A 24,967-nucleotide genomic window follows, 5' to 3' on the forward strand; every position below is an offset into this window, starting at 1 on the left:
CCCCCAGCCCTTGGCCCGCCCCTCCCCGGCAGGGAAAAGGTTAACGCAGGGCGCAGCGACGGAGAGTGTGCGCATGCGCAGAGCGCGGATTGCGCTTGCGCGGAGATCCGGGCGACGTGGCCGGCCGGAAGTGGTCTGTGCGGAACCGCCGCCGGACAACCCCTGCTCGCTGAACCCGGCTAGCGCAGGGCTGCTGCTTTGGGCCCGGCCGGCACCACCATGCTGAAGAAATTTGATAAGAAAGACGAGGAATCGGGTGAGAGGGCGTAGGCTTGGGGGAGGCTGGACCCTCTTACAAGCTCTCTGCACCCTCCTTGGGTGCCTCCTTCGGGGCCTCTGCGTAGACCTGAAGCCGAGACCCAGTGAGGGGCAGGGGCTTATGCCAAGGTCGGCAACTGGTCAGCGGCGGGCCTCGGAGAGCCCGAGCATGCTCCGCTGCCCCCACTCGTAAGCTCGGACCACGATTCGCTCGGTGACCTTGGGAGGGTCACTCTCCTGTGGGCCTCGGTTTCCCCAGTTGTCAGGGGAAGGGGCAGAGCCTGGTGAACCACTGTGACTTTTCGCCGGGTGACCTCTTGATATTCGCCGGGCTGCGTTGCTACTGGCCAAATGGGGCGTAATCTGTGGAGCCAATGTTCTGCGCTGAGAACCCTCTTTAATGTAACTACTCAGCAAATATGTATTGGTCGCTTACAGTGTTCCAGGCACTGTACTGTGTCCTGATACTGCAGTGGAACAAATGAGACACTCAGTGCCTGAGCTGGGAATATTAAAATGGTCACAGGCGAAGTAGGGAAGATAGATATCAACCAGATAATGACACATATAATTAATTACAAATGTGACATTTGCTGTGAAGAAAGCCCAGTCACCAGATGATGGTTCCCGCATATTGTAGGGATTCAGTTAAGTACAAGTTACATACATGAATGCAAGACACGATGCTATGAGAGGCACAGAAGGACTATGTCAGGGTTGCTAGGTGACTTAAGGAAGTGGTTTGAGGTAGAGTGGTAGGACCTATATGCAGGTTGTAGAGCTTTGATTGCCATTCTGGAGTAGTTTGAACTTGACTAAGCAGACGGTAATGACATCTTTCCCTTCTCTATGTCTCTGTATATGCAATTCAGGCTTACAACCTGTACTCACTCTTCTCCGTTCTCTGACTTTAGGTGGAGGCTCCAACCCATTCCAGCATCTTGAGAAGAGTGCAGTACTCCAGGAGGCAAGTGTCATTTGTCACCTGCCATCCCAAGTGTTCACAGTCAACGTGCTCAAAATACTAACACATTCAAAGGGGTGGTTTAAAGAACAGTAGGGGAGAAAACCTGTTCCTGGAAAGACAGGAACGCTTTGCTCCTGGAGAGAGTTCAATACGCTTGCAGTTGTTGTCGTTCTGTGTTTCTCTTTCAAGGTAACACGTGTTTACTGAGTATCTGTTAGTAAGTCAGCATGTCCCTAACTGATATTTAGGGCAGATTTCAGGAGTTCTTAATAGATGGATTAGGGAGAAAGCAAAACAAAACTTTCCTTATGAAAATAAGCTTATCCAGGCAAATGTATGTATTTACCCTGGGACTTCTCAGAGCTTGAATGTACCTGAGAGGCAGTCAATGGAAGGGAAATAAACTAAGTCAGAAGGTAATGTTCTTGGTTGCTTCTTTTTAGGCCCGTGTATTTAATGAGACACCCATCAACCCTCGAAAATGTGCCCACATCCTCACCAAGATCCTTTACCTCATAAACCAGGTAAGAGAGTGAAGTTTGGGGGCAGGGATCATGGTGCTGGGAGTTGTTGGGGGCGTTAGCATAAGTCACATAGCCCTTAGGGTATTTGATAGCTCCTGTGTGGATATAGCCCAGCTCTGGGTTCCCTCAGGGTCTAACTCTGATGTGTTTGCCCTTGATGGAGCCTCTGTAGGGTCTGTGGATATGACCTGGGCTGATCTGGCAGGAAGAGCCTTCTGGCCTCTCTGTCCCAAGCTGAGACTTCGTTTTTGATTAAAACAGGGGGAGCACCTAGGGACCACCGAAGCAACCGAGGCCTTCTTTGCCATGACCAAGCTCTTTCAGTCCAACGATGTAAGTGCCCACAGTCAGTATGGTCTACCTTTGTGTGGATTGGAGTTTTCCTAACCTTGGCTTTCGTGTTGAGTCAGTGGTCATAGGCTTTTCCTCTCTCTTTCCCAGCCCACACTCCGTCGGATGTGCTATTTGACCATCAAGGAGATGTCTTGCATTGCCGAGGATGTCATTATTGTTACCAGCAGGTGAGTCTTCGGGTCTGTGTATGGCTCTTTTGACGGGTGCCATTGACACAGAAGCCATTTTTACTCATGTGTATCAGGTGATGAGACTTTTGTTTGACATAATGTCAGGTGCCCCTTCCTCTTCTGTCTCCCTCACCTTTCAGTTACTGCTGCCCCTCCATGGCACTCTAGAGTGTGCAGTTTCCCTAGCCTTACCTGAGGTACAAACCCTTCCTTGCCTTGATTCCTCTCAGTCAGCTGAGCCAGGCTGGAGCTTACGAAAGACTTTAGTGAGTGCCAAGAGAGAACACAAGAAAAATAGACATAGAGAATGCAGGGGGTATACAAACAGGTTCACTTCCCAAGTACTGGTTTCTGTGTTAGACTGAGTTATTCAGGGGAAAGGTGTGACTAAAATATAATCCCTGTCCTTAAGAACTGGAGCTCAGTTCTCTTGCCACAGTTTATGGGGGGCGGGGAGATGCTATACATTCCATTGTAGGGTGGTTTAGAAAGCATTTTTTTGAACATCTACCAGTCCCTGTGCATAACTTTGGGAAGCTAGCAGTAAGTAAGGTAGACATGGCCTCTGCAGTCCCAGAGAAACAACCGAGGAGACAGGCATTAGAATATATAACAGAGTTTATCCGGGGAAGTATGATAGGGTGTGAGAACAGACCAGAAGGATATACAACTTGAATTTGGATCAGGAAAGGCCCCCTAGACCTGTCTGAGCAAAGTGCTGAAGGATGAGCAAGAAATAGCAGGACAGTGCTCACTTCAGCAGCACATATACTAAAATTGGAACAACTCAGGGAAGATTAGCATGGCCCTTGCACAAGGATGACAGGCAAATTCGGGAAGTGTTCCATATCCCCCTCCCAAAAGAATGAAAGAAGCCACTGAAAATTAATCTCTTCCAAAAATGCTTATTAATAGCAGGACAGAGATGGAGAGGGCCAGGAGTACTCTAGGCTGAGGGAATAGCAGATGTCAAGGCCCGGAGAGGAGAGTCTCTGTTAAGGAGTTTATGCTTGATGGTAATGGGCAGTAGGAAGCCTTGGGAATGTTTTAATCCAAGCAGGGGAGTGACCTTGATTTTTGAGGAGGGCGGGGTGCAAGTGAGCGAGGGACTCACCCAAAGTGGGGGTCGAGCTCACCGGATGCGTGGCTCAAGCTCACCCGATGTGGGACTCGAACTCATGCACCGTGAGATCATGACCTGAGCCGAAGTCAGATGCTTACTGACTAAACCACCCAGGCGCCCCAGAGTCTGGAGTTTTGTAAAAAATCTCTCTTGTTGCTGCTTGGAGTTTGACCGGGAAAGAGTAAGAATACAGCAAGAACGCTAGTTAGACTTGTGTAGTAGTCCAGACAAGGGGGTGTGACTAGAGCTAGGGAGGAGCGGGTGCAGACAAGGGCTTGGGGAGGACAGGCCATGCTCCTGCGCGGACAATGCCTTCCCCTCCCACAGCCTGACAAAGGACATGACTGGGAAAGAAGACAACTACCGTGGCCCGGCTGTGCGTGCCCTCTGCCAGATCACTGATGTGAGTCTGCTGCCCCTGCTGAGCTGTTCCTCTTTTTCCCTGCTTCTTGGGCAAGGCTCAGTCATGATCCTCTGTGCATGCATTAGGTTGTCCCACGTCTCCTGAGCAAAGCACTGAGCCAGGTGGTGTGGGGATGAGGGTAGGGTGCAGTAACACAAGAAACAGGTTTGCTTCCTTCCTTCTTGTCCCCACTCTTCCCCACCCATCACATGCACTCCTGACGGTTGCCAAGGATTGATTGGGTCCCCTTCTGCCCCACCCATTGTTCCCACAGAGCACCATGCTGCAGGCTATTGAGCGCTACATGAAACAGGCCATCGTGGACAAGGTGCCCAGTGTCTCCAGCTCTGCCCTGGTGTCTTCCCTGGTATGTAGCTGGGGACCCTGTGGCGGGGGCCTGGGCAGCAGATTGGGAAACTGAAGAAAATATCAGAGTTGCTTTTCAGTAGGAAAAAGAAAGTTTCTATATCCCTTCCCAGATCTGAGAGTCCCACCCACCTTCTCAGTGAAGAGTGCCTGGGGAACTCTTGACCCATCCCTTGGGGTGACAGATTGTGGGGAGTTTGGGCCTCGTGGGAGATCTACCACCAGGGCAGAGAGTGAGGGTGGGAGCCATCCTTGTGTGCTGTGTCAAGAGAACCAGGACAACGGAGAGGCTCTGGGCCGTGTCTGAGGGAAGACCCAGAGCTGGACTGAACTGTGAGCCAGGGCCAGGAGGCATGATGGCAGGGCACCTTGTCTGCCCGCCTCTTAATGTACTCTGTTGCCCTTAGCACCTACTGAAGTGCAGCTTTGACGTGGTCAAGCGCTGGGTGAATGAGGCCCAGGAGGCGGCGTCCAGTGATAACATCATGGTCCAGGTGAGGTGTGAGCAGAGCAATAATATTGACGATTCTTAGGCAAATGAGCTGGGACTGGTGATTCAGAAATGGACGCTCACCCCGGAGATCCTGGTGTCCCCTAGCAGGAGCAGGCTTTCATCTTTTGTCACTGGATTGTGGGGAGACTTGGGGGTTTGGGGAAACGATCCAGGGTACCACTTGGCATGGTTTAAGTTAGGAGCTCCTTACCGGCTGGAACTAAAATGTTCAAGTGTCTGATAACCAGCTGAGTCATGTTTTGGGATATGGGATATAGCAAACTTGGTCCAGGCAGCCAGAGAGCCTTTGCCGAGCTGGCTTTTTTAGTGATGCATGTAAATGTCTTGGTGGGGCTTTCAGCTACTTAACACTTTTTCAGTGACCTAGTCCAGAAATTCCTTTTATCTCTGTAAGACAAGTTTCCTTGTCTATAAAATGGGAATGAAAGTTTCTGCCTCACAAAGCCGTGAGGATAATATGAAAGAGCATCTAGAACATCTGACTTGTTGGGTACATACCTGTGGGCGCCCCCTGTGTGTTTTTCTCTTCTCTTTCTCCTCACCCCTTGTGCTGATTCTTCTCTCCAGGGCCAGCCATGGCCCCTCAAGATCTTTCCCAGTGTCAGAGAAGGCTCTCCCATACAAGGCACCCACAGTCGCATGACTTAGCCCTTGAATGCCACCCTGGTAAAGAAACAAAAAAGAGCAGAGGGAACAGGAAATAACTCTGTGTACCTTATATCTCCAGAAGGGTAATCCCTTGACTTTGAGCCCTCCAGACCTAGCTTTGCCAGTACCAGCCATGTGTCCTTGGGCAACTCAGTGAGACTAAGAGTATCTACCTTCAGGGGTGGCGTAAGGTTTAATTCTACAAGGTCTTGTATGAGGTGTGCTGCATGGCACCTTATAACACCTGTCCATGCTCAGGGCCTGGCACCCACTTTCTCTTGTTGAAGGACACCTGGTCTTCCATTCTTTCATCACTGTGGTCTCTGTTGTCCCCTCCACATATGTACTCATGATGCCTGTTGGGGCCCTTGCTGAACTTGAGGGCGGGAGCTAGACTACACACAACACTCACGTGGTGTGGTGAGCATCGTCCCGGGGCCATCCGTACAGAGCATCTGGGGAAATTGTCACAGCCACTCTGCGAGGTAGCTACTGTGATGCCCATCTTAGACACGAGAAGGCTGAAGCCCAGAGAGGTGCGGAGGCCTCTCTCGGGCCACACAGCTGGTAGACCTGGGCTTCACGCACCTGTACTCTGCCACGACCTCCCGCTCTCTAGTACCATGCTCTGGGGCTCCTGTACCACGTGCGGAAGAACGACCGCCTGGCTGTCAATAAGATGATCAGCAAGTTCACCCGGCATGGCCTCAAGTCTCCCTTTGCCTACTGCATGATGATCCGGGTGGCCAGCAAACAGCTGGAGGAAGAGGATGGCAGGTAACGAATGGCTCTTGTCCCCCTTGGCCAGATGGCGCCCTATTCCGCGCTGGGCCATCCCCAACTTCTTGCCGCCCGTGTCCTTTTGTAGCCGTGACAGCCCTCTGTTCGACTTTATTGAGAGCTGCTTGCGCAACAAGCACGAGATGGTGGTGTACGAAGCCGCCTCGGCCATCGTCAACCTGCCAGGCTGCAGCGCCAAAGAGCTGGCCCCCGCTGTGTCAGGTTACACACCTCCTTTCGCCCCGGCCCCACACATCTGTGCCTGCTGGGAACTGGGCCCTGGGCTGGGGGGTTGGAGGAAACAAAGAAAGAAAGAAAGAAAATGCCCTCAGATAGGCCACGGCGGGGTGTTAAGAAGAGGAATTGGGACCTAGTAAGTACCCATTTGGTGCCAGGCACGCTGTGCCAGGGTCTCTCACACTCATCATGTTTGGGTACTTTGAGTTCCATCTTACCATTAAAGAGGCTGGGGCGCCGCTAAGAGGCAGAGATGGGGTTCAGATCCATGCTGCAGCCTGTTGGGCTGGCTAGTGATGGCAAGAGGCCCTGGTGGAAGAACCCAAAATTTATAAAACCAGGTTTTATAATTGCTTGCTAGGGGCCAGGCTATCTCAGGCAAAGGAGAAGGCAATTCAGAGGGGTCATTCAAAGCCTGCATACTGGAGCCCAATAGCCTGGGTTGGAGTCCTCGCTTTCCTAGAGCCAAAGCACACGGAGGGCTTTGCTGCCTGACATGCAACCACGTACAATAGGAACCAGGGCAGTTGTTTAAGGCAGGACTGAGGTAATTCTGCTGGTCTGCATACATGCCCCAGGAGAGAGGAGTGGAGTTTTACTTTGGATAAAAGACTCAGGCATCAGGTATGGGTAGTCCTGGATCTCAATCCTTGTTCTGCCATTTACTGGTAGCTAACCTAGAGTTACGTGAGTTTTACCCGTGTGCCTCAGTCTCTGTATCTGTTAAATGGGGATAATAATAATAGCTGCTTTGTGGGCTTGTGAGAAACCAATCAGACAAGGCACAGCAGCTCCTTAGCACAACATCTGGCACATAGCAGGTGCTCAGTAAGTAGCGGCCGTCATTCACGAGACCCACTGGGCTCTCATAAACGTATTAAAGCCTCTGTGCTCGTGAGCTCTTTTCCTTGGTTGGGGTGAGGGTGCCAGCAGGGATATGAGCTGAACAGAGGGTTTGAGTCAGAACAGCTTCATAGCCCTCATGTATCCCCCATGCCCTGCCTGACCATTCCCCGGAGGCCTGAGCTTTTCTAGCTGCCGAGCGGCGAGGGAGGCCTGACATGTGGCATGTATCTCTCCACAGTGCTCCAGCTTTTCTGCAGCTCCCCCAAGGCCGCTCTCCGCTATGCTGCTGTCCGTACCCTCAATAAGGTGAGAGTTTAGGGGTGGGCAGAATGAGCACTTTGCCTTTTGAGAGGGTCGGGAGGTGCTTGATCCAGCTGGAGGCGTGTCTTGGCCCCTGACCGGAGCTGCAGAAGGTGTAACACTGATCACAGTTGCTTCCTACAAGATGGCGAGATGAGCCCATCCACAGGACCTCTGACCAGGCCAGAGTCATCCAGTGGAATGACGGAAGTCCCTTTGTATGTCTGTTCTGTCCTCCCAAAACAGGTGGCCATGAAGCATCCGTCAGCAGTGACAGCCTGCAATCTGGACCTAGAGAACCTGGTTACAGATTCAAATCGCAGCATCGCCACGTTGGCCATCACCACACTCCTCAAGACTGGCAGCGAGAGCAGCATCGATCGCCTCATGAAGCAGATCTCGTCCTTCATGTCGGAGATCTCAGATGAGTTCAAGGTGCCCAGGCATGCCTGCAACACCCACCGTTCCCGGAATGAGGAAGATGCTCTGTGCCTGCTCCCTTACATTCCCCAGCCCCCAGGCCAGGATTGACCTGGGCCTGGTAGGGCTTGAGGACTCAGTGGAAGAGGTGGCACATCGCTCTTCACGGGGCTCGCCCTTGGGAGACGCGCACATCCAGCCTTGGGGTCTTTGTCCGTACGGTTCCTTCGTAAGGCCAGTGGCAGGGCATGGGGTGAGGGCTGAGAGCAAATGTTGTCAGAGATTTCTAGTTTTCTGGTATGGGCTGATGGTGGTGCTGTTGGTCAATTTGGGGAAGGAGGGAGAGTCAGGTCCTAGGTGAGGGAGGTAGGAAGGTAATGATGGTGATTGTGGACGTGTTGAGTTTGAGGTGCCATGGGTACCAGGTGGAGTTGTCTGGTAGACATTCGCTAACATTGGGCTTGAGCTCGGACACAGACAAAGGTTTGGGAGTGAGTGGCATGGAAGAGGTGGGTTAAAACCACGGGAGGAGGTAGGACTGCCAAAGACACCGTGTGCAAAGGGGAGAGGGCCCAGGCCAAAGTACCCAGGGAGGAGCCTGAACAGCCTATAGGTGGGATCGTGGGGGTGGAGGTAGGAAGAGAAGCAGAACAGGCAGGCTGTAGAGGGACCAGTGGACCTACCCTGAGGTCTGAGTAGAAAATCAGAGTTTGGGGGACCCAGAGGCTGGACCTGGGGCTGTTGGAACTGATGTGCCTGCTACCCTACTTGGATGGGCTCAGGGATCGCATGCTCCCTGAGGGTAGAGATGGAGTTCCTCTCAGCTCCTTGCCCTCTGGGTCCAGGGCCTGGCTGGGCCTAAGGAAGGACTTGGTTGGCACTTAGTGAACTAAGTAACTCAAGCCTGGAGGCAGGGGCCGCTGCTCATACACGTCTGTTTGACTCAGGTGGTGGTGGTCCAGGCCATCAGTGCCCTATGTCAGAAGTATCCTCGCAAACACGCCGTGCTCATGAATTTCCTGTTCACCATGCTGCGGGAAGAGGTAAGAGCAGGCATTTGGGGCATGCCAGGTCTTCTGGTGCAGGGAGTGACCTGGCTGTAAGCTCCATTCTCAGTTTGGAGCCAAGAGTCTCTTCTTGGAAGGTATGCATATCAACCCGTTGGCCAAGTGAATTTCTTGGTGCCTACAGACCTGACAATATAAACATGCACCAATTCCTAGTGATTACAGTAATAAGTAATGACTCACCACCCTGGCTTTAAAGTCACAGCAGATGCCCTGAGGCGATGCTTTGTGCTGGAGTCAGGAAAACCTGTGTTCTCTACTGGTGCCTAGTGTAGAAATTTTCTGGGCCATTCTGGGACCTCCAGCATGGTTTCTTCTGCAATTGATGCTAATAATTTGACATTGGGTTCTATTTTTGTTTCTCACGTGTCTTAGTGATTCACTTACACTACCTTCCTTGAATGTCTCAACGAAACCAGGTAATTCAGAAGAGCAGAAGCAAAGGGTTTTTGGAGTAGATTTGGTCCCTACATATCTGGTTGCCCCTTCGCCCCAGCACAGAGTGGCCCTTGGACCAAGAAGCCCTTGCCTTGGGTGTCATTGGGTCTCCTGAGATTGGAGGAGGGCACTAATACCTAAGAAGCCTTCAGCTAATAGGTCCAGTACTTTGGAGACACTACACAGCATACACAGTCTTACCCTCATAACAGGTCTTGTCAACAGACATCAATTTCTCCCTGTAAAAATCAGGGATCTGAGGGGCATCTGGGTGGCTCAGTTAAGCGTCCAACTATTGATTTCGGCCCTGGTCATGATCCCAAGGTCTTGGGATCAAGCCCCGTGTCTGGCTTTCTCCCTGGCTCGCACTCTTTTCTCTCTCTAAAATAAAATAAAATAAAATTCTTAACGAGACACAAAATGTTTCTATTTAACAGTTGACTGTTAGATCTGGAAGGGCCCCAGCGAACATTCAGTCCAGGCCTTTTATTTTACACAGAAAATAAGGTAGAGCCCAGATAGCCAGGTCCCTTACCTCCATGTTCTGTTTGGACTGCTGTCCTCCCTGGTCCTGGTTAGGTGTTGGGCCTCCCAGCTCATTTCTGGAGAGAGCAGCCTCCTCGCTCAGCTTGACCCCTCCCACTGCAGGGCGGCTTTGAGTACAAGCGGGCCATCGTGGACTGCATCATTAGCATCATTGAGGAAAACACAGAGAGCAAGGAGACCGGGCTGTCACACCTGTGCGAGTTCATCGAGGACTGCGAGTTCACCGTCCTGGCCACCCGCATCCTGCATCTCCTGGGCCAGGAGGGACCCAAGACCAACAACCCCTCCAAGTATATCCGCTTCATCTATAACCGCGTGGTCTTGGAGCATGAGGAGGTCCGGGCAGGTGGGTCTGAGCCAGGGCTGAACTGGGGCTCTTTGCTGCTTCTTGAGCAGATGACCTGTCAGAGGGACCTGAGCCTCAGTCCCCAGGCACTCTGTGTTCTAGCCTCACCAGCTCCGTGGTTTATAACATTGTGGGCAGGATCTTGGATGCTTGCGTGTCACCCAGTTCAGTGGTTCCTTAGCTCTGACTTGTATTGTTGGTTTTTGATTTTTGGTTTTTAACTTTCACTATATGTTGGTGTTTAACTTTTTCTCTCTTGCTTGCTTTTTTTTTTTTTTAAGTGTTTAGGTATTTTTTTCAATGGTTAGCTTTATTGAGGTGTAATTCACATACTGTAAAATTTACTCTTTTGCGTGAGTATGCAATTCAGTGTGCATCCATCATATTCTTAACTTTAAATTTACTGTTCTTCTCATGCCCCCACTGGACAGATTTTTCCTCTTTCAGCAATTAATATTCATTAAGTAATGGGTCGTTTTCTCATTTATATAATACAAAGGCTAACTGAATTGAACCCATTTGGATACAGAAGGTGAGAAGCCTGTGTGTGGCTAGCTTCTGTGGCCACGTCGTAGTCAGTGCTGAAATGGCTCCTGGAACCCAGGAATGGGACTGTCTTCTCCTTGAAACAGCTGAGGGAGTTGAGGCCCAAAGGAGGTCCACCCAGGGCCACTCATTGCACTGCAGGCAGTTGTGGGCCTCCAGGCTGAGAACTGCTTCACTCAGGACCTCTTCTGCCCAAAGATTCGTTACAAGTACTGGAACTGTCGTGAGCTATCAGGTGGGTTAAGTAAATTATATTTGCTTCATAAACACAGGCGCTGTGAGTGCTCTGGCCAAGTTTGGAGCCCAGAATGAAGAGATGTTACCCAGTATCTTGGTGTTGCTGAAGAGGTGAGTATAGGCCAGAGGTCCCTGATGGGTGACGGTGTTCCCCGGGGGAGAGGTTATACAACAATGGATTGTAGGGGGAAAAAAATAGAAAGCATTGTAAAGCATGGAAAAATATCATGCAAAAATCCCTCCACCTAGGTGTGACTATTGTTGAGTTTTTTCTTCCTTTTTTTTTTTAATGCCTTTCTTTTTTAAAAAATGGCTTTATTGATACACAGTTTGCGAGCCATACAGTTTACCCATTTGAAACGTATAAAGGGAACCTGGGTAGCTCAATCAGTTGAACATCCGACTCTTAATTTTGGCTCAGGTCATGACCATGGGACTGAGCTCCATGTCAGGCTGCGTGCTGAGCGTGGAGCCTGCTTAAAATTCTGCCTCTCCTTCTGCTCCTCTTCCCCACTCACACTCTCTCACTCTCTAAAATAAAAAAATAAAATTCTGGGGCAGTAGGTGGCTCTGTGGGTTAAGTGTCTGACTCTTGACTTTGGCTCAGATCATGATTTCACAGATCATGAGATTAATTAAGCCTGCGTCAGGCTCTGCACTAACCTTGCTTGGGATTCGATTCTCTCTTTCCGGCTCTCTCTGTCCCTCCCCCTACTTGTACTCTCTCTCTCAAAATAAATCAGTAAACATCAAAAAATAAATAAAACATATAACAAGATGTTTCCTTTTTTTTTTTTTTAACGTTTATTTATTATTGAGAGACAGACACAGAGCGTGAGCAGGGGAGGGGCAGAGAGATGGGGAGACATAGAATCTGAAGCAGGCTCCAGGCTCTGAGCCGTCAGCACAGAGCCCGACGCGGGGCTCGAACTCACAAATCGCGAGATCATGTCCTGAGTCCAAGTTGGTCGCCCAACCGAGCTACCCAGGCGCCCCTAACATGATGTTTCTTAATATATTCACAGAGTTGTGACCATCACCATAATCTAAGTTTAAAACATTTCTATCATTGCCAATAGAAACCTGATATCCATGGTGTTTACCGGGCAGAGTAAATGTCTATTAGGCTAGGACAGTATTTTCAGTGTGGGTGTTAGTTTCCAGCATTAAGAATCCTTGGTCCCTGTGGTTTTTTGCAGTGTATGGAGTTTGGTGAGGCTGTTTTCAGCTGTGCCTGCTTGCCTGTTTTGCTGGTTAGCGGGGGGTTTAAAAAAAAAAAAAAAAAAGAAAGAGGGGCGCCTGGGTGGCTCAGTCGGTTAAGTGTCCGACTTCCTCTCGGGTCGTGATCTCACAGCTGGTGAGTTCAAGCCCCACATCGGGCTCTGTGCTGACAGCTCGGAGCCTGGAGCCTGCTTCGGATTCTGTGTCCTCTCTCTCTGCCCCTTCCCCTGTTCGTGCTCTGTCTTTGTCTCTAGCTCTGTCTTAAAAATAACGTTAAAAACTTTTTTAAGTACTAAAGAAAAACCCTATATTGATTAGTAGTCACTGCCCTCTCCCCAACACCTACTCCCCCCCAGCCCTAGACAACCACTAATCTACTTTATGTCCCTATGCATTTGCCCATTATGGTCGTTTCTTAGAAATGCTGTCGTACAATCTGCGACCTTTCCTATGTTTGGCTTCTCTGTGATGTTTTTTTTAAGATTCATCAATGCTGCAACATATATCAGTACTTCATTCCTTCTTATGGCCAAATAATTCATTGCACGAGCACACCACATTTTATCTATTCACCAATTGACAGACTTGGTTTGGTTTCCACTTTTCGGCTCTCATGAATAATGCTGTTATGAACATTCACGTACAAGTTTTTGTGTGATGTATGTTGTCAGTTCTCAAGAGGAGATGCCTGGGAGTTGAATTATTGGGTCATATTAAATTCTTCTTTGACATATGCTGCTGGATGTAGGAGATTGCCTCCTTCACTGGGTGGGCTTTAGGGAGTGGGCCCGGGGAATATGAATGTGGCCACCTCTTAGGTAATGAGCTAGAATTTTATAGGCCCCTCCGTGTGTTTGATGCCTGGATCCCACAGGCATGTTCATCTGGGGACTGAACTTTAAGAGACTTGCTTCCCCTTACTACCGTCTGATGAAACCCTGCAGTGTTCCCCTGCCACCCGTGGGGCCGCAGTCAAGATTACCATGGGTTCCCAGGGCGCCTGGGTGGCTCAGCCAGTTAAGCATCCGGATTTGGCTCAGGTCATGATCTTGCAGTTTGTGGGTTCAAGCCCCACATCAGGCTCTGTGTCAGGCTCTGTGATGAAAGCACAGAGCCTGCTTGAAATCCTCTGTCCCCTGTCTCTCTCTGCTCTTCCCCCATTTGTGGGCGCTCGCTCTCTCCCTCTCTCTCTCTTTCTCCCAAAAATGAACGAACATTAAAAAAAACAAAAAACAGATTACTATGTTTTCTGGCTGCAGGTGCGTGATGGACGATGACAATGAAGTAAGGGACCGAGCCACTTTCTATCTCAATGTCCTGGAGCAGAAGCAGAAGGCCCTCAATGCAGGCTATATCCTAAATGGTGAGTTTCCCTGGCTGTCTTCGACTAGGCCCCCTCCCAGAGCTGTGGCCCTCCTCCCCACTCCAGAGCAGGCACACCCTCTCTGGGTAGGGAAGTCTGAGGCAAGACGCTTTGGGCTGGACTTTCATGGCAACTTCATGGCATCACTGTGACCTCAGGAGACCGCGAATCTTGCAGTTCACACCAGTGTGGGTGGCAGCAGCTCAGTGAACTGAAACACTAGTCATTGATAAAAACCTCTCTTCCCATAGTCCTTTATATAAGTCACTCTTGTATACATTTATCACCATACCAGCCCAGGAGGATCCAGATGAGAAAGTGGAAGCCCAGAGAGTGTTAAGTGGTTTTCTCAGTGGTCTAGAGTCATACAACTTAGACCCCAGGGCCACAGGCTTCCGTGGGGGATTCCGGCTGCTCATTCTGTCATGCCTTCAGGCAGTGCCTCGCTCCCACTGGCTTCTAGGTCTGACTGTTTCCATCCCTGGTCTGGAGAGAGCTCTGCAGCAATACACTCTAGAACCATCGGAAAAACCTTTTGACCTCAAGTCTGTGCCCCTGGCCACCACGCCCATGGCAGAGCAGAGAACAGGTAAGTAATGTCTGTGCTCCTTGTAGAGACTTTCAGGTCCAGGCCTCTGTTGGAGGGTCTGCATGGGCCGTGAAACCACTAAACCTAGCCAGGATGGGGGGGATTGTACCAAGAGGATGGAACAGTCCTTTCTAATCCTTTCTACGGCTGACTCCAGGATTGGAGACACATGCACACAAACACTCGCTCTCTCGCGTGCTCACACTCTCTCAGGGGGTTGGACCAGCTCTGTGGTCAGCCCCACACTGCCCCATTACTGGAGTTGTTGGTCACCATGTGTGTTTGCTCCTGCAGAAAGCACCCCCATCACAGCCGCCAAGCAGGCGGAGAAAGTGGCAGCCACTCGAGAAGACATCTTCCAGGGTGAGTAGCGGTGCTTGGTGGGGCGCTCAGGACTGGGCTTGGTCTCCTCAGCTTTGGGGGTGGGGGGTGTCGTTGCTTTCCTCAGGGGAATTAGGAGAGACCTACTCAACGACAGTTCTTACCCTTGAGTTCTGGGTCCTGAGAGTACTTTAGTCAACACATTTGACCCTCAGGTGGCAGTTATCGGGTCCATTTGGTATTGGAGGAATTGGAAGTTCAGAGAGAGAAAGTGATATGCCTAAGGCTGCACCGCAAGAAACTGCAGGGGCTGGAATTAAGATCCACATCAAACTGGCTCACAGCTGCCCCTCGGCCTTGGTTCTGAGGGCTCAGGTCCCTGGAGCCCAGGCCGGTACCTGATGTCAGATTCAGCACAGTTGGGGTCCAAAGACGCTAATACTTTTTCTTGGGTTCCAGAGGGCCTCAGTCCACATTGTTTGGTAAGGTTTTGTTTGGGTGGTTATCTATCCCTCTGGTCTAGCATCTTTTTTTGTGTTTCTTTTTTTTTTTTAATTTTTTTTTAATGTTTATTTTTGAGACAGAGAGAGATAGAACATGAACGGGGGAGGGGCAGAGAGAGAGGGAGACACAGAATTGGAAGCAGGCTCCAGGCTCTGAGCCATCAGCCCAGAGCCCGATGCGGGGCTCGAACTCACAGACTGTGAGATCGTGACCTGAGCTGAAGTCAGACGCTTAACCGACTGAGCCACCCAGGCGCCCCTGGTCTAGCATCTTTTTAAGGGTAGAGGCTGTGTATCTAAGCGACAGACCATATTATCTACTGAATCCCACCATGAAGGACTGACATGTGTCCCTCTTCCTTCATGAAGAATCTCCTGTGCTCATCACTTCTACTCCCAGTCTTCCGCCTTCCCTCAAGTAGTTCCGTGTGGTTCTTTGTAGGTTCTGTCCTTTATATTCTCTATCACAGTACTTAGCACAGTGCCTTCCTTCCTCACAGTGAGCTCCCAATGATTGTTGAATTAAATTACATCCTCCACCACCACCCCCGCTGGGGCACCTGGATGACTCAGTTGGTTAAGCATCAGATTCTTGATTTCGGCTCAGGTCATGATCTCACGGTTCATGAGAATAAACTATAAAAATTAATTAGTTAATTAATCAAATCCTCCCCCGCCCCCATTCCATTTGAGAAGCCTGTCTTCTGTCAACACATCTTTCAGATTGAGCAAAATCTGAATCCTGAGGTAACTGGGATCACTCTCACCCAAAACTTTCCCTTCTGTATTACTTCCCCTTTGCTGTTCTCGCAAATTACCACAAAGTCATTGCCTTAACGCAGCACAGTTATCTTACAATTCTGAGGGCAGAAGTCCAAAATGGGTTTCATTGTATTGGCAGTGCTGAGCTTCCTCTGGAGGCTCCAGGGGAGAATTAGGTCTCTGCTTTTTCAAGTTTCTGGAGGACTCCATTCCTCTCCTGGTGACCCCTTCCTCCGCCTTCACAGCTAGCAGCATGGCCTCTTCAAATCTGACTCTGAGCCTTCTGCCTCCTTCTTATAAGGACACTGGGCCCATCCAGATAATCCAGGATAATCTCCCAGTCTCAAGATCCAATTTAATCATATCTGCGAACTCCCTTTTACCATGTGGGTAAAAGTTCTGGGAATTAGCTTGTGCGTATCTTGAGGCTACCATTCTGCCCCAGCTTCAAAGGAAGACTCTTTTTAAGCCTCTTTGAGGGTATCAATTTCATCTTTAAGCACTCTTCTGAAACCTAACGTTTATTGATCACCTGTTCGGTTCTAGAAGGTTTGCTAGATCCTGACATTTATTGCCTCATTTATCTTCACAACAATCCTGTGAGCAAGATTATTGTATCGATTTTATCGGTGAAGAGTTGGAAACTCAGAGGCATTAACTGATAGCTTCTAGCAGAATCCCCCAGGGTAGTTAAGTGTCAGGTCTAGAAACTTGATATCCCAGTGAAATCAATTCTCACAGAAAAGCACTCTGGTGGCTGATGATCACAATGGCCCAAAAGTGCCTCCTCATTTCTAAGCTGGCTCTTTCTGGGCTTTTCACTGCCTGCACATTCATCAAATATAATCCTTCAGGCCGCAGAGGGCTGAAGCAGTCACAAAGCCTGACTCTGTGGGGGGAGAAAGCCAAATAATAATAATAATAATGCCTACTTTCTGTCTCTATCCATGAAACATGAATGAAGTACGTTCTAAGTTCAGGGCAAAATACCAGATCCCTGGCCTCAGGGCACATTTTCTGTCCTTATAGAGTTCAATTGATTTGGGAAGACAAGTTAAAAATGTTAGAGCAGTGGTCTTCAGATATCAGCTTACATCAGAATCAGCTGGCAAAATTTCTTAAGAATGTAGATTCCTAAAAAAAAAAAAAGAAATGCAGATTCCTGAGTCCCAAACCCAAAGATTCTGATAGACTGTATTTAGGATGGGCCCGGAATCTCAGTTTTTAATAAGCCCCGACCCCCAGGTAATTCTGACACTAGTGATCCATTGAGGAACACTGCCCCTGCCATAGAATAGGAAAGAGAGCAGTAGCCGCAGGCCGTCATAGGTGGACATCGTGTGCAGGCGGCTATCAGATGTCTCCTTCACCTGGACGGGCCACGTTGGCGGCCTGTGGGCTACTGGACCCAGCCCACTGCTGGAACCTGGCTTTGAGGTGTACAGATGGGCCTTCCCAGGTACTCACATACCACCTGAAGTGGGGTTTTCGGCAAGTCTGAATCTGAAACATCTCCTAGTACTGGCCTTTTCTCTTAACTGACAAATGTGTAGGATCAGTTCGTTCTTTTGCCTGATTCTGGGGCGATAACAGCATTCATCTCATCCTTAGAGTCTTCCTAATCTCTACCTTCTAAGAATCCTTGCCGAGCTTCTAAAGTTGTGGGAGTCTCCAGATGGATTAGGCCTAGGCCATTGGGGATCTCCCAGTCAGTGTTCTGTGGCTGAGGTCTTTTGTGAGACAGAGGGGAAGAGAGTATTCATGGGACGTGGTACAGCTTGAGGAAAGTTAGCGAGAGGAGAAAATGATCAGTATATTTGGGATATAGCGAGTAACCTGTCATTGTATATACATATCTATCCATCTCAGTAGGGTAAAAGCCCTGGAGAATTGGCCATGAGCATTTATTAGAAACCATCACAGGTTGGTCTGAGAATTGAAAGGCTGAGTAAACGTGTGGCCTGTGGCTTTCAGAACAGTTGGCGGCAGTGCCAGAGTTCCATGGGCTGGGGCTCCTCTTCAAGTCCTCGCCTGAGCCTGTGGCCCTCACTGAGTCAGAGACAGAGTATGTCATCCGCTGTACCAAACACACCTTCACTGACCACATGGTGTTCCAGGTGAGTGGGGAGGGCTGAGGCCCTGCTGAGGCTTGGGCCCAGGGAGTGGTCCCGAGTGTGACGGGTCTTATAGGTCAGGAGCCCAACTTGATGCTGGGTTTTGTCACCGGCCGGTATGTGTCTTGCAGCCTTGACCCAGGACCTCTCTGGCTCCTGTGTGTCAACGTGGGGTCAGGGACCCTGTGCGGGGGCACCTGGGATAGGAGTCAGTTTGGCCCATGGGGTGAGTTAGGACCTCCGGGCTCTTCCTTTGCAGCAGGGCTTTGACCTAGAGCAGTGTCTAAGCAATCCCTCTCCTCCCTGGTCCAGTTTGACTGCACAAACACACTCAATGACCAGACTCTGGAGAATGTCACAGTCCAGATGGAGCCCACTGAAGCTTATGAAGTGCTCTGTTATGTGCCTGCCCGAAGCCTACCCTACAACCAGCCTGGGACCTGTTACACGCTGGTGGCACTGCCCAAGGAAGACCCCACAGCTGGTGAGCCCTTCTCCTGACCCCACCCTGGTCTTCTGGGAGGCCTTGGGATCCAGATGGGGTGGGCCAGTTGTGCACCAACCATTTGTCTCCTATGAGAGCCTCAACTCCTTGATTTTAACCTTGAGAAAATCAAGGTTAAATTCTTACCTTGGCTTTCTGTGACCAGGATCAACATGTGGGGGATGGGGCTGAGGGGCAGGGGGTTGCTAGGTGGTAGGTCTTTCCCCTTTTGGGAGTTGGTAGGGGATGAAAGTAGCAAGCCCTCCATGCCCATGAAACAAGTACTGACACAGCTAGGGAACAGGGGAAGAGGTGGGGGGCTCTCAGGAAAGAGGAGGTGTTCACTTTCTTGCCAGGGACTTGGTTTTTAACTTTGCTTTTTGTAGGATTCTGAAAGAAAACCAATAAAATGCATCTAAGCCATTAAAAAAAAAAAAAGGTTGAGAAAGGTTAAAGAAGAAAGGCTGAGTCCTGGGAACTTGTCCTATGTCATCCCATTTCACCTTCATAGAAGACCTATGGGGATGAGTACTGCTCTTACTCCTAGGACTAGGAAATTCTAAGGAAACTGAGACTCAAGTTAAATGACTCCCCTAAGTTCACGGGGCTGGTAAGAGGCAGAACCTGGGTCTATCTGGTCCTCAACCTGTACTCTTTCATTTTACCATGAACAAGCACGGAAACATCCCAGCTCCACCCCTTCCAAGGAACCCACCAGCTTCTTTTTCCAGGCCATGCACAATGGACACGTGACTGTGGCATGGGCTTAGCCATCCTGCAGCACCCCTGCTTTCCTCTTTCTTCCTTTCCTGTGAGGGGACTCCCAGACCCATGACTTGACTCTTTTGCCCTTTCCCAAGGTATCTTCTGTCCAGATTTGTGGAGTCAGATGGCTATTTGTGGGGTTGCCGCTACTGATAATGTAATAGAGGCCTGGGGAGCAGGGTGAGGCCACCTGCCCTATGGAGGAACTCCTCCCCCGCTGTGGTTGGAGTCATCCTGACCATCCAGCCTTTCTTCCTTGCAGTGGCCTGCACATTCAGCTGCATGATGAAGTTCACTGTCAAGGATTGTGACCCCACCACTGGGGAGACCGACGATGAAGGCTATGAAGATGAATATGTGGTAAGAAGCTAATGTCGGGAGGCTCAATTTTGTGCCTGAGGCTGCAGAGCAACCCTGTCCAGGAGCTAACAGCTAGACTTAACGTTTTTCTTGCTGTTTTGGCTCTTTGAAAGAAACCGTTTTTAAACTCAAAAGAATTCATGCTTTAAGAAAAGAAAACTTGGGAAGTGTAAAAACCAAGCATGAACAAACAGGAAAACATTACTCATGGTCCTTGGGAGTTATTTGGAGGAGTAGGCAGGAGTTACGTAATAAAGGTCATTGATTGTGTACATCACACACCTTCCAGTTTCCACTTAAAACCATAGTGTAGGGGCACCTGGCTGGCTCAGTCTGAGGAGCATGTGACTCTTGATCGTGGTGTCATGAGTTCATTGGTTGAACTCAATTGGTTGAGCGTCCGCCTTCAGCTCGGGTCATGATCTTGCAGTTAATGGGTTCGAGCCCTGTTGGCACAGAGCCCACTTCAGATCCTCTCTCTCTCTAACCCTCTCCTGCTTCCCTGCTTACGTTCTCTCTCTCTCTCTCTCTCAAAAATAAACAAACATTTATTATTTATTTTATTTTTTAAAGCTGTTGTATTTTTTCACGTACTATATTTTAGAGCTCTTTCTGAATTAGTACATAGCTTTCCCCTACCACCCTTATTTAAAATTTTTTTTAATGTTTATTTATTTTTGAGAGACAGAGCACGAGTTGGGGAGAAGCAGAGAGAGGGAGAGACACAGAATCCAAAGCAGGCTCCAGGCTCTAGGCTCTGAGCGGTTAGCACAGAGCCCGACGCGGGGCTCAAACTCATGAACCGTGAGATCATGACCTGAGCCGAAGTCAGATGCTTCACCAATTGAGCCACCCAGGCACCCCAAAAATAAACAAACATTAAAAAGTGGGGGGGAATGAGTTCAGAGCAGGGGCCCAGAGGTATACAGAGCAGGAACTCACTCCCCTGGAGGTATGTGCCTAACTTCCACCTCCATCTCCCCAGCTGGAAGATCTGGAAGTCACTGTCGCTGATCACATCCAAAAGGTCATGGTGCTGAACTTTGAAGCAGCCTGGGATCAGTTAGGGGATGAGTTTGAGAAGGAGGAGACATTCACCTTGTCTACCATCAAGACACTTGAAGGTAAAATCCTTGGCTACTGTTGAAATGTGTCCTCCCCTTTCACTCCTCCCAACTTTTGTTCCCCAGGGATCCAAGGCCATGTCTAGAGCATATACTTCAGATGCCACTTCATTAAAAGCCCCTTAGAGGGGCACCTGGCTGGCTCAGTCAGAAGAGTATGCATCTCTTAATCCTGGGGTTGTGAGTTTGAGCCCCATGTTGGGTGTAGAGATTACTAACTAAACAAACTCAAAAAAGACGGTGGGGGTTGGGGGGGTGGGGGGAGCGGGGAGGAGCACCCGTGGGTGGTTCAGTTGGTTAAGCATCTGACTTCGGCTCAAGTCATAATCTCATGGTTCGTGAATTCAAGTCCCACATCAGGGTCTCTGCTGTCAGCTCAGAGCCTGCTTCAGATCCTCTGTCCCCCTCTCTCTCTGCCCCTCCGCATTCTCTCTCTCTTTCAAAATAAAAAAATAAACTTAAAAAAAAAAAAAAAGCCCTTAAGAGCAGACTTTGGGGATGGGGTAGTAGTGGTGACACAAAAGGGAAATGAGGTGTGGCTTAATGATGCTGCGATTTCTCCCTACAGAGGCTGTGGGCAATATTGTGAAATTCCTGGGAATGCACCCTTGTGAGAGGTCAGACAAAGTGCCAGATAACAAGAATACCCACACATTGCTCCTGGCTGGTAAGCAACATTTCTAGATGGGAAGTGCCTGGGTAGCTCACAGCCTGGATGCCACTGCATCCTGGGCTGAGGGCTCCCACTGGGAACATGAGGATTCAAATTCGTAGCATTGAAAATTTACAGAGTTAAAAAGACCAGCAGTGGGGCGCCTGGGTAGGTTCAAGTCGGTTGAGCGTGTGACTTCAGCTCAGGTCACGATCTCAGACTTTGTGGGTTCAAGCCCTGTGTTGGGCTCTGTGCTGACAGCTCAGAGCCTGAAGCCTGCTTCAGATTCTGTCTCCCTGTCTCTTTGCCCCTCCCTTGCTCGTGCTGTCTCTCCCTCTCCCTCTCAAAAATAAACATAAAAAAATTAAAAGATATTTAAAAAAATTTTTTTTAAATAATAAAAAAAGACCAGTAGTGAAATGCCCTCTGACCCTCTCATCTGCCTCTCATCCAGTTCCTTGCAACAGGCACCGAAGCACTGTTATTACAAACAATGCTACTATATCCTTCCAGTCATTTTATGGATATGAAAGCTAGGATGTATACATTTCCCTATTTTAACTCAGATATTTATGTGTAAATGGTATATACATTGTTCTGCACTTTGCTTTTCACTTGACAGATCTATCTTGTCAATACATAGAGTTTTCTTGGGTGCCTAGCTGGCTCGGTTGGTAGAGCATGCGACTCTTTATCTCAGGGTCATGAGTTGGAGCCCCACATTGGGGGTGGAGATTAGATTAAAAATAGAGTTTCCTCTTTTTCTTTTTTTAATTGTGGTAAAATCTACATAAAGTAAAATTTACCATTTTAACCTTAGGTGTGCAGTTCAGTGGCATTAAGTATATCCATATTATTGTGTGGTTATCAACACCATCTGTCTCCAGGACTTTTTTATCATCCCAAAGTGAATACTCACACTTTTTTGTAGCTTCCTCATATTCCATTTTATGGTTGTGCCATATTTTATAGAATTAGTCTGTATTGATGAACATTTAGAGTGTTCCAGGCTTTTGCTATTATAAACAATGCTGTAGTGAATAACCACATACATACATACATTCACACATACTTTATTTTGTATGTGTGCCCTAAGGATGTCTATAGGAAAAATTTCCCAAGGCATTATCAGGTTAAAGTGCATTTCTCATTTTGGTAAAAATTTCTAGTTGCCTTCCATAGGAACTGTTTGCCTTTCCTCCCACACTGTGGACAACACAGTATGTATTATCAGTAATATACACAGCATATTATCAAATCATTAGCAAATGATTTTTCACAGTCTGGGTGAAAAATGGTATCTTAGTGTCGTTTTTATTTCACATTTCTTACATATTGGATGAAGTTAAGCATCTGAAACGTGTGTGCCATTTGTATTTCTTTTTCTGTGAATTATTTTCATATCCTTTCTCTACTTTTCTACTGGGTTGGTTGGTCTTCTCTAATAGGAATGGAATTTTAAGTCAACATGGAAATTTTCAGATACACACAAAAACTGAATGGTATAATGAACCCTCATGTGCTCATCTTCCAGCTTCAACAACTAACAGCATCTATACCGCCACTCATTCTACTCCCCGCCCTGGGTTATTTTAAAGAAAATTCCAGATACAGCATTTTGTATGTAAATATCTCTAGATCTGGATGTCTCTAAAGTCTTTGTTTAAAGGGGTGGGGAAGGGAGTGCCTGCTTGACTTAGTTAAACATCCGACTTCAGGTCAGGTCATGATCTCAAGGTTTGTGAACTTGAGCCCCCACATGGGGCTCCCCTGCTGTCAGTGCGGAGCCACTTTGGATCCTCTGTCTCCCTCTCTCTTTCTGCCCCTCCTCTGCCCTAGAGGGTGCGTGTATATGCACTCTCTTGCTTGCTCACTCTCGAAAATGATAAACATTTTAATTAATTAATTAATTAATTAATTAATTAATTAATTAAAGGAGTGGGGGCAATACAGTCGTCACACCGAGAACTGTGAACAAAAGGAAGTCAGAGATTTTTTTGTTTTCTTTCTGAGTATTTATAATCAGGGTTGGGAGGCAGCTCCGCTTCAGTGCCCTGCTCACAGCTGATGGACCCCAAGCAAATCATTTCTGGCCACACTGAAGCAACTCAGTCCCCTGGGTCTGGCAGACACCTGCTGTGCGGTTTTGTCATAGAGGGGCTGTCCCTCTGTCAGTGCTCTTAGATTTAGCCAACATGCATTAGAGCCTCTCCCGTGCCAGGTAGAAGCCTTGTATGTCCGTTAATTCATTTGTACCTGGCAGAAGCTTAAACAATGGTTAGTATCTCCTCTACTTTGTAATTGGCAATACTGTGGCTCAGAGGGATTTCAGCCCAGCTCTCCAGTTCCCAGACCCCTTCCATTTCACTGTACCACAGCTGCCTTGATCAGTTGCTGCAGCTGCCACCCTCAGCCTAGCCTCTGCAGCTCACTTCTGCCTTACACACTTGTACTCCTCTCTTCCCTCTAGGTGTGTTCCGGGGAAATCATGACATCCTGGTGCGCTCCCGACTTCTGCTTTTGGACACAGTAACAATGCAGGTGACAGCCAGAAGTTCGGAGGAGCTGCCAGTAGACATGATCTTGGCGTCTGTGGGCTAAGAGGCCAGCCTGCATGGGCCCTACTCCTACCCTCTTCTGCCCACCCCCCACCCCCCGCCAACACTACGCAGAAGTCACACCTTCATCGTGAACGCAGTGGAAACTCCATCCTAAGTCTCTGTATTCAAAAACAATTAGGAATCACTGAAAAAAAAAACTTTTTTTTTAATTTAACCCCTGCCCCAGGACGACTAGGGGGTAACTTTTTTTTCTTTTTTAAAATAGGGGATGATTTTAGCTTGTCCTAGAACCTGCTGCCCTGTCACGGTAGGGACATGCCAGATGAATAAAACACACCTCCTCCTGAAATTATCCCCAAGGAAACCATCTTATCCCTATAAATAAATCCGCATGTATTTATTGAATGACTACTGCTTCTGTAGACTCATGCTTAAGCGTTCCCCTTTCCCCCTTCTGAGCCTCCCCACTGAGAACACCTCTATCCCCTTCACTTCCACAGCCTTTTGGCTGCTGCACTTACCTTGAGGCCAGATTGCTCTCACTCATCCCCATCCAAGCCCCAGGAACAAGAGCTGAGGGTATGACAGCAGGCACTGAGGTCATGAACCTGCCCTTGGCATCCTCACCACCACCCTCCTGCTCTAGGTGGTGAATGGAGGCTGCAGAGGGTTTGGGTGGATCACTTGGGTATTACCTAGCATGAGGTTTGAGGTGGAGTGTGCACTGGGGTTTGCCTGCTCCCAGTTCAGTGAATGCACAGAGGAGAACAGACAGGCCTTAGAGAGCACTCTATTGGCTGAAGATGCAGAAATCCTTGGTTCACGACCCAAGGCAGCAGGCTCAGAGGCCTGCCCTTTTAAACTCAAGCCAGGCGGCTTTGCTAATTTCATGGCTGAAACAGGTCTGCAAAGCCTGTTTTCTAAAATCCAGGCCTGACTCTTAGGAATTCATATTTGGGTTGGGAAGGTAGCCAAAGGCCTGGAAAGTCACATTTTGGTGCCCACTGAAGTTTAAGAGTGACTTGCATGATTCACGTAAGTTTTCCTGATGGTTTCTC

At 48.9% G+C, this 24,967-nt stretch overlaps 1 protein-coding gene and 1 non-coding gene across 3 annotated transcripts; both read left to right on the top strand.

Annotated features, from left to right (window-relative positions):
• The first annotated feature begins 102 nt into the window (after nucleotides 1-102).
• COPG1 (COPI coat complex subunit gamma 1) lies at nucleotides 103-24,322 on the top strand. Of its 2 annotated transcripts, XM_019430944.2 has the most exons (24): nucleotides 103-256; nucleotides 1,173-1,225; nucleotides 1,669-1,749; nucleotides 2,011-2,082; nucleotides 2,191-2,270; nucleotides 3,724-3,799; nucleotides 4,074-4,166; nucleotides 4,573-4,659; nucleotides 5,947-6,104; nucleotides 6,196-6,329; nucleotides 7,429-7,496; nucleotides 7,737-7,925; nucleotides 8,858-8,953; nucleotides 10,064-10,307; nucleotides 11,126-11,201; nucleotides 13,571-13,674; nucleotides 14,138-14,263; nucleotides 14,558-14,626; nucleotides 17,824-17,966; nucleotides 18,276-18,447; nucleotides 19,475-19,572; nucleotides 20,558-20,696; nucleotides 21,265-21,363; nucleotides 23,819-24,322. In XM_019430944.2, exons 1-24 carry the CDS (start codon nucleotides 220-222, stop codon nucleotides 23,947-23,949), a joined length of 2,625 nt encoding a protein of 874 aa, XP_019286489.1. In that variant the 5' UTR covers nucleotides 103-219; the 3' UTR covers nucleotides 23,950-24,322. The 2 variants fall into 2 exon arrangements, with proteins under 2 accessions (XP_019286489.1, XP_019286490.1); XM_019430945.2 differs by lacking the exons at nucleotides 103-256; nucleotides 1,173-1,225 and adding an exon at nucleotides 1,308-1,414.
• Nucleotides 3,021-3,127, top strand: LOC128775729 (U6 spliceosomal RNA). Its single transcript, XR_008420709.1, has one exon. It is a non-coding gene; the product is annotated as a U6 spliceosomal RNA (small nuclear RNA).
• Nucleotides 24,323-24,967: the final 645 nt, after the last annotated feature.

Source organism: Panthera pardus, unplaced genomic scaffold (genome assembly GCF_024362965.1).
Source record: "Panthera pardus isolate Hobbes unplaced genomic scaffold, ASM2436296v1 HiC_scaffold_8, whole genome shotgun sequence".
Lineage (NCBI taxonomy): Eukaryota > Metazoa > Chordata > Mammalia > Carnivora > Felidae > Panthera > Panthera pardus.